The sequence below is a fragment of the Stigmatopora nigra genome, chromosome 22 (assembly GCF_051989575.1).
Source record: "Stigmatopora nigra isolate UIUO_SnigA chromosome 22, RoL_Snig_1.1, whole genome shotgun sequence".
NCBI lineage: Eukaryota > Metazoa > Chordata > Actinopteri > Syngnathiformes > Syngnathidae > Stigmatopora > Stigmatopora nigra.
In genome coordinates, this window is record NC_135529.1 from 8,796,381 (window position 1) to 8,808,393 (window position 12,013).

The 12,013-nt window shown below is 38.4% G+C and overlaps 1 protein-coding gene across 10 annotated transcripts in view; it reads right to left on the minus strand.

Annotated features, from left to right (window-relative positions):
- LOC144215339 (splicing regulator ARVCF-like) overlaps positions 1-12,013 on the minus strand; it is a 109,204-nt gene that overhangs the window by 23,988 nt on the left and 73,203 nt on the right. For all 10 annotated transcript variants that reach the window (XM_077744197.1, XM_077744196.1, XM_077744194.1 and 7 more), the window contains 2 exons: positions 5,393-5,898; positions 3,155-3,338 (listed from right to left, as the gene is read on the minus strand). In XM_077744197.1, the coding sequence (XP_077600323.1) occupies positions 3,155-3,338; positions 5,393-5,898 (690 nt within the window). The remainder of the gene's footprint in view (positions 1-3,154; positions 3,339-5,392; positions 5,899-12,013) is intronic.

Genomic DNA, 12,013 nt, shown 5'->3' on the forward strand with positions numbered 1-12,013 from the left:
TTGCCTTTGCAACTGTCTGCTTGATGTGCGGGCCAAAACAAAACATAGTGTCAAATGTGACACCAAGTAGTTTTGGCGTTTTTTCCAGTTTTACTGGTACCCCTTTGATGGTGATCTTGGGATGGAGGTTAGCTTCAGCAGTGGCTGGGGTAAACCAGGTCACTGTGGATTTCTCCGGGGACACAACCAGCTGTCGTTCTTCTAAAAAATCTGCCAGCTTCTCCAAGAAGTTGTTGGCTTTGGCAGAGAGAGATTCGACGTTCGTACCTTTAACGAAGATTGAAATATCGTCCGCATATTGTATTAGAAAGACATCTTCAGGTATTGCAGGAAGGTTAGATAGGTAGAAGTTGAATAGTATTGGTGAGGTAACCGCTCCTTGCGGCACCCCTGTCCTGACATTGCGCGAGCTGGATGTAGCATTCCTGAAATGTACTCTTGATTGTCTTCCTGACAGGTAGCAGTTGAGCCATCTCTTTATACAGCTCGGTAGGGTGGTCAAATTCAGGTCTTTGAGTAGCTTTTCATGAGAGACCATATCAAATGCCTTGCTAAGGTCGATTTGGACTAGCAGGGTACGGTTTGCCGGTTTATTCTCATTAAAGCCGCCTGCCACTGATTCTGTGAACTCGTGCAGAGCTGTGACAGTGGAGTGGTTTGACCTGAAGCCATGCTGGATGTCAGGGACTGGTAGATGTTCTGTGAGGGTTGGTAGAATAACTCGTTCTAGGATCTTTATGCTGGGACATAGAAGAGAGACGGGACGGTATGATGAGGATTCATTTGCAGGTTTACCAGGTTTAAGAAGAGGAATAATGATTGAGGACTTCCAGATTGCAGGAATCGAACTTGTTTTCAGGGACAGGTTAAAAATGTCGGTTAAATATTGTAGTCCTTTGTCGCCTAAATGTTTAAGGTGAAGAGTAGATATTTTGTCTGGGCCTAAGGCTTTCGAAGCCTTGGCTTTCTTTATTGCTTCCTTTGTCTGGCTTATAGTAATTGGTTCTATGTTGTTGTTGTTTTTCTTCAGGTCTTTTGTAACTCGTCTTGCTGTTCTTGTTGTCTTGTGGGGTATTACTGATGAATATTGCTTGTTGAATTTGTCCGCTATTTTCTTTGGAGTTGTTATGTATTTACCTTTAAATTTTATTGCTTCGTTGTTGCTTGCTTGTTTGCCGCCATTTAAATGTTTTATCAGTCGGAATAGTTTGGTTGTGTCCGATTTTTTGTCTTCAATTGTTTCTTTCCATTTCTCTCTCCTATGTTTGTTTATAATTGATTCTATCTCTCTATTTAGTTCTGTTATACGTTGGGAGTCCGGGTCAGTTTGTCTTAATTCGTCTCTTGTTTTTATCTTGTCTATTGCTTCTGTTGGTACCTCGGGTAGTATCGTTTTTATTCTTCCTGCTGGAATGGTTTTGTTGGCTATCTTATTTATAATTTTCCTAAAATGTTGTTCACCCCTGTAGACATCTGTTGGGGCTGGAAGTCTGGAGAATTTGTTTTCTGTTTCAGTCTGAAAGTCTTGCCAGTTAGCTTTACGAAAGTTGATGAAAATCCTATTTTCGCTGGTTGTTGGTCTGATGTCAGTTTCTATCTTGATTATGATGGGAAGGTGGTCGGAACCAAGGTTGGTTTTGACCTTCCAGGAGGTGTAGGACATCAGGGATAGGCTTGCTAAGGATATGTCTGGTGATGATGGTTGTCCGTTTGTTGGTAGTCTTGTTGGGTTGTCTTCGTTAATAGTTCCAAAATCTGCATTTCCTATTTCGTCAGCAATGTCTCTGCCTCTGTCATTACTTAGTTGTGAATGCCAGAGTGTGTCGTGAGCGTTCAGGTCTCCTAGGATTAGGGTATCTTTCATCTGGAGGAAAGGAAGGATAGATGCAGAGTAGCCTGTGCCGCAGCTGCTAGTGGGAGGGATGTACAGATTGATGATGTTGATGTTGTCGACCTTGATGCCCTGGCTTTCCAGGTGATTGTCCTTTGGCAGGTCATGTATTTGCTGGAAATGGATGGCCTTGTGGACAAGGAATGCCAGGCCTCCACCTTTGTCTTTTGCCCTGTCTTCTCTTATAAGGGTAAAATCGGCCGTATTTGGGTCCTTTTGGTTTGGCATTAGTTTTGTTTCCTGGAGGGCAGCAATTTTCACCTTTTGTTCATCCATCCAATGGATGATTTCTGAAATCTTGTTTTTTATTCCATTGCAGTTGAATTGTAGAATTTTCAAGTTAAATTTTCTTTGGTCTTGGTCTGAGGGTGTGGACTGGGGTGGTTGACTTGGTTGACTTGGTTGACTTGATTGGCTTGATTGGCTTGATTGGCTTGATTGGCTTGATTGGCTTGATTGGCTTGATTGGCTTGATTGGCTTGGAAGACTTTGGTTGTTCTTGTGACTAATACAGATCAGACAAGTAAAATTGACTGAGTATTCCTTTTCTGACTTGAGGTTGCTGCAGTTGTTCTTCTGACGCAGATGGCACCAGCCGAGGCAGTTGCTGCATCTTACCGACTTAGTATGATTATAAACTCTTTTTTGACAAACAGGACAGACGTAGGTTAATGGTCCAGGGATTGGTCCAGGATTAGGATGGATTCCGGCTCTGATTAATAGTATACGGACCAAATAAGCCGGAGTATGTTGGTCCTCAGTTAGAGACACAAAAAAACACAGAAGGTAGAAGCTTGACCCCCTTCCTTGTAGGAGAGGGGGGGTCTGGAGACTTTGCAGCTGCATGGCAGCTGGTAGTTGCACGCGAGGCAGGTGTTGAAGTTGTTGTAGTTCCTGCTCTCTTCTGACACGCTCTCCAATGGCAACCCATATATATAGTGATAATTTCCGCCAGAGGCAACTTGTAATGTCAATAGGGCACAGTGATAACTCATTTTAAGGTATTTTAAACACGACTTACTTCACAGTTTTAATCTATATTGATGTAGAATGCAATCAAGAGGGATGAAACACACTTCAATTTATTTCTAAGACACTTCTGAGGCAAAAAAAAATACTAAAAAAAGGCAAAAGACATGCAAAATAACCCTTTCTATATTAAAAAATGCTTTTTATGTATATTTTTTTAATAATTACACATAAAATGACCTCAATTTGCACCATGTTGAACCAAATATAGCCCGGCTAAATTGTTGAACCTACCTCAAGCACCCAGAGGTGTTCTTGAAGACTGTGGTCCATTCTGCATCACGTGGCTTGGAGTCCTCATTGGGTTCGTGCTCCCAGCCGGAGTGAGGGATGATGACCTCATTGGTCATTGTTTGGAGGCCGTGGTTGATGATGACCATCTTCAAGGGTTCATAAGATGAGAGATTCCAAAGAGTTCCTATGTATGTAAAGCCGGACGAGAAACAGACACAGATAAGGCAATAAAAAAGGCAATAAAGAAAAGGATTAAAAATTAAACATGCAATAAAAAGGGACCATATAAGGAGACGAAAAATTTAAAAAGGGAAAAAAGCATGTTTATATTGGCAGAAAATCGAATTCAGGGTTGAAAAATTGAAGACAAAAGATGAAGTCTGCTATGATGTTAGTTTGTTTTCATAGTTGCACTGTAATATTGACTCTTATTGTAATGTAAGGATTATTATAACCCATCAGGGTCACCCAAGGCAAACAGCTTCTAGATGTTGGATTGGATAGATTAAAATAAAGATAATTAATGTAGATTTACCAAGTAACAACACCAATGGGGAGTTCTAAAACCATCATGGCAGTCATGTAAAAAGTTCCATCGAGCTCTTCTTAGTCAGATGTACGGACGGGTTAAAAAGCAAGAATGCACAACACCCTCCAAAACTCTTAGGGGTGTAAAACAGATTCCCTGTCGCCCATATTCTTGACGTATCACAAAGTCTTGCTACATGTACTGTGATTAGTCAGTCAATATGGGAACATAGTGCAAATCCACACTGTAAAAACCAAGACGGACTTGGCATGTATTTTGCGCATGGCAAAAGTCAAGAGTTGGCTTCCCAGATCCACTGGATTAAAAAAAGTACACTGTCACTGGATTTTAAGAGCGCCTTATAGTTTGGTAAGTAGGTACTTTGAGTATCCGTTATCAATATATTACTTTGATGACAAATGCCTTTACTCTCATTTTTAGCAATAAAAAACTAAGGTATCGCTCATCAATTCAACGCCAGTCACCACATGGATGATGAATTTTGCAAAATTTGACCTAAGTCAATAAAAAAAAAGATTCATTGGTTCAACCAATGTGGAAAAACACACAGAAATCCACATCATCACTTTCCCTAAGGATAACTCTGGGGTTTTACAGTCACAGACCACTCCAACAGCCAATACTTATGAAATGAACACTATAAAAAAAGGGTTTCTATATTTAAAACCCTACAATTATATGTAATTGTAGAACGACCTGGCAATTGCTCGCCACAAGGGCTGGTGCCACAAGCTGAGGCTGTATTGTGACTAGACTTTTTCATTGGAACTGGCACACTGAAACCTGAAATAAGGGACTGAGTATACAAGTGGGTGTTTGGTAAAAAAACAAAACAAAACAAATACAGCTCAAGGAATCAAAAGTAAGCGAAAGCAAGGATTGGAAAGGGGATGAGAGCAAACGAGTGTAGGAAAATGTAAACAACAACAACAACAATAGAAGTTCCCCATTTCTTTAGCTATGTGTTGTAGTGCAGGGTTATTTTTAGTAAATGTAATGCAGTGCTGTAAAGGCAATCATTTCTGCTGTGCCATAGTCATCGCTCACAATGACATCTCTGTCAAAGTGCACGGTCTTAGTACACTTGAAAAAGCAACTGTTTCCAGGAGCCAGTACCCATAACAATGGAGTGTAGATAATGAGAAGTTGGAAATAAGAGTGACTGAATTCATTTTACCCGCATGTAGACTTGAAACTGTACAAATACACTAAAACACATTCACAATACAAAACAACAACAACAAAAAACAATGGTAATATGACAATTACCATATTTTCTGGACTATAAATCACATTTTTTTTCCTAATTTGGTTGAAGCCAGTCACCAATACTCAAATACGACATATGTTATTTTTTCTCTCTGACCACCAGCAGCTTATTATGTTATTTTTTTAATGTTATAGTTGTCTAAAAATAATGCCATGTTAACAAATGGCTATTTAGCCTTGTGTTGTCCATTTTACTGTTGTTACTTTAATGTATTTTTCTTCTTAGTTTCTGATAAAATATAAAAAAAACCCTCCCAAATGTGCGACTTATAGTCCGAAAAATACAGTAAATACTTATTAATGTAAACATACTGCACTTAATACAAGGGTTGGGGTATTGTTTGAATTTGATCTAATACCAGTTAACACCTTGTAGTAAATATTACTTTCAATTTTAAAATAACAATAAAGTATCCTACCAGTGATGAGCTCTCGAACCTCCATATCATTGGTCTTCCTCAGGAGTCGTACAAGGCCAGGAATCCCATCACAATTTTTAATGGCCACCTTATTATCATTGTCCTTGCCATAGGAAATATTGCGCAAGGCTCCACAAGCCTTACGATGGACCTCAGATTTAGGATGGTCCAGAAGTGCGACCAGTACAGGAATTCCTTTCAACTGGCGAACGTCCTTTTTGATTTTATCATTTTCGTAACACAGGTGCTGCAAGTATGCAGCCGCATTGGATTTTACAGGGTCAATGGGATGGCCCAACATAGCAATGACCTCTGGTAGATCTGGATCACGCCATCGTGGATCTTTACGGATACTGTCGATGGAGGGGGAACGTCGACCGCCCATACGGTCCAGGCTGGCCATACTTCCCCGTTCAGGTTGCGCCAGGGGTGCCGAGTACATGCCATGGACGTAAGGGTGGCGTTCATCAATTACCTCTGTGTCATTGGGCTCATCTGGGTAACCTCTGGAAAATACAGAAAGAAAGGGTTGGTCGGATCAGAGGGATGGAACAGTTAAATACAAGGTGACTATCATTTGTCTGAGAGTAGAATTAACTACAGAGAGAGAGAGAGAGAGAGACAGAAATTGAGGCTAATGATTAATGAGAGGGTGAAATAAAGGTGAAACCATGTGTTAGGTAGGTGTTGTGTGTGTAGAGGGGAAAAACAAACAATATATAAGGTTAGATTATGCTCATTAAAAAATAGGATTTGCTAACCACTTGTTCCAGAAAAAATTAAATGGAAAAACCCATTAGGAAAAATAGTGCAATACTGTGAAAACCTTCCGTTAATCAATCCCTGATCTTCACATAAAAGCATTGCCAATGTTACGAGAAAGTATAAAAAGAAAAAAATCAATTTGTAACCTGAAGAGAATTAATTAAGTGAAATTAAAGGATTGTCCATCAATTGGCCAAGGTTGATGAGTGTCTACTCTCTTATTACATAACGACATATGGTATGGATTCTAATATGTATTTAATTTTTCTATGACCTCTTGCAAATTAAATGTAATGAAGGGATTCTATTTCCTTGTCTAAGGGGACTTAAGACATGTGTACTGCCCTGCAAAAATTGTGTGAAGCCTCTTTTTTCAAGCCATAATGGAAAAACTAAATAAAAGGAATGATTAAGATTGTTTTTAATCAATATATCCATCAGGATTTTGCCGCTCGTGCCAGCTTTGTTACAGTAGGATTAGCATCCTTAAGGCTCAGGAACTAGGACAGTGAAGGAAGTCCACTGGGGGAGGAATAAGGGAGTTGTCGATGAAGGTTCATTGAAGGGTTCCTTCACCAATCTTCCACATTACTTCTATTATTTACACAGCCACACTGACTGCATACAGTAATAAAATAATGGACCATTTTTCAAAATCGCAGTTTTCCAAGCAAGTATTTTGTACTTTGTAAGTATTTTCTAGTCTTATAAATAATTGAGAGGCGGCAAAGCAGATGAGTGGTTAGCGCTACGGTCTCACAGCTCTGAAGTCCTGGGTTCAAATCCAGGTTTGGATCTTTCGGTTTGGAGTTTGCATGTTGCGTGGCTTTGCTTCGGGTTTTTAACTAGTTCTACAATGTCTCATGTGTCTGTCTTGCTCCTGCAACCAAGGAAATTTCCCGAATACGGGATAAAATAAAGTTATTATCTAAATTGTTCCTAGGTATGAGTGTGAGTATGAATGGTTGTCTACGATTGGTTGGCCCGCTTTTTGCCTGGATATCTATATAAATTGTTTAATCAATTTCTTAAATTAATGATCCGAGTCACAAAATGTTACAGTAAATATTCACAGAGCAAAGTGGCGTGTTAATGACTTCTCCAGAACTAATCGGGGCCGAGAGCCAGAAAATTTGATGTCCAATCAATGTGGTGAGATCAAGGTGTTCATTAACAAACACACACACACACACACACACCAGCTTTAACTTTACTATTCCAAAAGCAATGCCCGATATGCATCGTACTTGGCACAAAAGATCTCTCATAAATTAAACAAAATTGTCTGTAAAAAGTAGATGATCAAAATGTTTGCTTCTCTCTATGGCAGTGTGTAAAACAGAACCTCTAGTGGGTTTCATGTTAAATATGTCTCCTCATAGTTCTTTCCCAGCATGCACGAAAAAAAAAGAAGGTAAGAGCTCCATGAGCTTCATCTTGCTGGAAATTCACTGAATTCCTCAGATACAATTTCCCTCCCAGAAGCCCTGCAGTAACACACCATCTTTTATGGTTAGTCCGATTATAGTGCTGGGGGAATGGATACAATGCAAATTGCTTGAGCGTTGAAATAAGATATTATATCCCCAGTTGAGCCAGAATGGCGGAAAGAAAATGAATGACCAGATAATGAAGGAGAAATTGTAGCAGTCCAAATGCATTTGAATGAGAGTAAGAAAGTGCATAGCAACTTTGGGTGTCAGATGCAATATTAGCACATATTATCCTGTTTGATTGTTCCTTTTTAATATAAGATATGTTATAAACCAGGGGTGTCAAACTCCCTTTGGTCTGCGGGCCGAATACAGCTTAATTTGAGATCAAGCATTCCGAACCAGTAAACTCATTGCAAAATGACATCGAACTAACAATAAGCCCACTTTTTTTTCCTTTGTATTAGTCACTAATATTCATAATTAGTGCAAAGAATGAGTAAATTATCAAAATGTTTATTAAAAGAATTTTCCTTTTACATTATGAACAATATATTATGAACAAGAGAATAACATAAGAACATAAATAAATGTCCATTCATGTTGTCTGCACGTACTAAACATTGCGCCCCTAGCGGATAATACAAGAACTACAAATGTTAAAGAAAATTCATATATTTTTTTATACAATGCAACTTTCTTCCCCGGGCCGTACCAAACCACCATACGGCCCGGATCCGGCCCGGGGCCCGTACGTTTGACACCCCTGTTCTAAACGATTGACAAAATAAAAAGGATAAAATCTAAGCTCTGTTATTTATTTTGGTATGCTTTGTTATTTATTTTAAAGAGTGCACTAACCATAAAAAAGGAGGGACCAATAATTATTTATTTCAAATGTTCGCCAAGCATCTTTTTAAGGCCAACAAACAAAAAATCGACTTGGATTTAGCTAGATGGAAAAAGCTTTTCACACATTGAATGTGTTGCCACTAAGCATGTCCTTAGGAAACGCACTCCTACTCCAAACACTCCCACTCAGTGAGGTCATTTTCCAGGTTTTTATTTCTGTGTTATTGAAGGATGATGGCAGCCATAACAAAACAATCTTAGTATCCTTGCCAATGAAATGTTACTCACTTAAGTCTTTTTTACACTTAGTTTTTCACAGTTATGGACTACGTATCCTTCATATTTTCAGCACAAATTAGATGGACACATTTGTCTCGTTCTCAGGTTGCCAAGATCTTGGTCGACGTGACCAGACTTTTAGTGAAAAAAAGACACCGTGAAATTACTGATGGGAATGACGGAAAATGCTTTTAAACTGGCAGTATTGTGTGCAAAATGTTGGGGTGTATTTGGTAGCATGTCCAATGGCTTTAAATTCTGGACTTTAATACGATTACAGTAGATCACATGTGTCAAAGTGGTGGCATGGGGGCCAAATCTGGCCCGCCACATCATTTTGTATGGCCCGGGAAAGTAAATCGTGAGTGCAGACTTTCTGTTTTAGGATCAAATTAAAATGAAGTTAAAATGAGTATATATGTATATTAAATTTCCCGATTTCCCCCTTTTCAATCAATAATTGTAATTTTTTAAACATTTTTTCAGTTTTTAGTTCATAAATCAATTTGTACGATCTAAAAATATGTATAAAAAAGCTAATAAGCATTGTTTTAGATCTATAAAAAAAACCTAAAAAATCAGGGCTTTTATTCCAGTTCTTATAATCCATTTATAAAAATAAAAATATTATATCTAAAATGGTCCGGCCCACGTGGAATCAAGTTCACGTTAAAGCGGCCTGCGAACTAACCCGATTCTGACACCCTTGCAGTAGATAAACCACTTCATATTAAAAAGATACACCCCCCCAACCTCCTCATGTACAAGAGTTTTCAATTTTTTTTCCATAGTCTTCGTTGGCCATTTTCATTATTTCAAATACACCAAAAAATGGTATTCTATTATTCAAGACATTCTTCAGGGGAAGCTCAAAAATGATAAACAGGAAGCAAAGTATCAAACAGTATACAGCTCTCTGAGGAAATCTTGGCAGGATGTAGGAAGAGGAGGTGGGCAGGGTGTGCATGTGTGTGTATAAATGTGTGTGTGTGTATGTGTGTGTGTGTGGTGAGGAGGTAAGAAAGAAGCAAATGGAGAGGATCTGTCTAGTGACAGATCGCTTCCACGGGCCGTTCCCTTCAAGACATTACTTGATTAAAACGACAAAATCTAACTCTCAATTAGGAAACGTTCTCATGTATGTGTGTGTGTGTGACCCCCAAAATGCAGGTGGGCAGGTGCATGCTGCCCAAGGAGAAATGAGCCATTAGAAATTGCCTCATAGACATTCCCAATCGTCTGACCTAGTTCAAAAGCATCTATTAATCACACTGGCATAAGGACGTATATCCAGAGTATGGTGGCGGTGGAGACGTAGTGACTCACATATAACGGATGGGGAAAGGAAATAGCGGTGGGATGGACTCTTATCTGGATAACTGAGGGTCAGGGGAAGAAAGCTAACTGTCAAGCGGGTTATCGGAATAATCTAAGCGGAGATAAATGGAATAGAGTTGACTCGGCTTTCTCTTGTAGCTGCTGAAATATTCATATCTTTGTCAAAAGTATTCTGTTGACTGGAAGGAAAATTGTTGTAACCAACTTGGTTTTACTTTGCTTAAAAAAATTAAATAAAAAAATGCTTAAACGACAACTAAAGAAGACGACATGATGCTCGTTTAAGACAATCAGTTCCTATGTGATCTCTCACTATTTGTTACTATTGTATTATTTATATTTTATGTCAACTATGCACCAAAAAGTAAAGACCAGAAAAGAGACATTTTATAATGCAAAAAAAAAAACAAATTGTATGGGTTTTGGGACTTTGTTATGATTGTGTAAGTGCCAGTGTATTTGTAGTAAGTACAGTACTAGTAATTGTGCATTTTTGATGTTTTGAAAGTTGTTGATAAGATAGGAAAACTATCAAAAGATATGAATCGGTAAAACATATGGTGTGGTGCCATCTTGGATTCTTGAAGGCTCTCTGATTAGACTTTTTGGTAGATTTCAGAATGTGCCTGTGGAGATTTTAGTCGACTCATACCGAAGAAAAAAAATGTTTACTGATGTTACACAGTTGGTTGGTTAAAATCTCTTTTTTAGTTTTTATCCCGAAGGTATTTGTGAAGTTGAGGTCGAGTTTTCTGTCTGGTTTAGACAGGTTCTTTCACTAACTCCAAACATATGTGTAAGACCAAGTACTTCATTTTTTTTAAACCCCAAAATAGATTTCTGCAAAGCAATATGTTAACAAAATTAGATAAAAACCAAACAAAAAAAAAGATTAAAAATACACCTCAGCATTACGCTGAAAATAGTAGTAGTAATTAGTGGGACTTTAATTAGCATGCTTTTTTCTCCCTCTCTTCCGTAAAATGACCCGGTAAAGTTTAGTTTATGTGTTTTACTTATATCAAGCCAAGTCCATAATTTTGTTTTTGGCAGCAGTAATTTTCTAAAAAATTGCACCTCTCAGAGACAGGATTTTGGCAATGGAAAGCAGGTATTCAGTATTTGATGGGCATTTTTCAAATTTCCATTGCCTCATTTGCATGCCATCGTCACTTATTACAGCGAGCAGACTTGTCACACGAGAATAGTCTGTTAGTGTGAACTCAGATTTAATATGAGCCTGCGTCTATTGTGTTTCACTGCAGGTTTTTTTCCTCCATCTCATCATTTACACCTTTCCCAAAAGCAAAAAAGCTCTCCTAAGGTGTCAGTTTTTCCTTTAGTTTGTTGACTTGCCATTTTGTTGTATAATTTGACTAGTAGGATTCAAAAGAGAAAAAAATTCAATCTCAAAGAATGGTACCATCCCCAGCCAGATGTCAGTTCCCATAATTGTTCCCAAATCTTTATATTTCCTTTTAATCAAGAAATTTGGGCCATCTGCATCCTTCCAAAGTTTACAGAACCCATTTTGGATAAAGTCAATACTTCTTCCTCCATTAACATACTTAGTAGTGAGGAAAGCAATACTCAAAAATGCATACAATCCTCATCAGAACTCTGACACAATTTCTCAAACTTAGTGTACAAAACAAACTAATTTAGTGAGTCATCATGCCTTCTTCCGGGTCCAACATAAATGATATGCTTAGGCATGCGTAAAACCCACAAACCACAGTCAAACAACACTCCATTCAACTGGAAGTTGTAAAATCTGCAAAAATGAATCCAGTATGTTTCCCTCACTTCCTCCTGCAATAATTATGACGCCAAATATTTTTGTTTACAGTGCAGAGTTTACAGAAAGTTCACACTCCCGTCCTTAAATGGCAGCTTTTTGGGAATAATTTATCATTTACCATATAACTGATTGATTAATTATAATAGTTAGCCC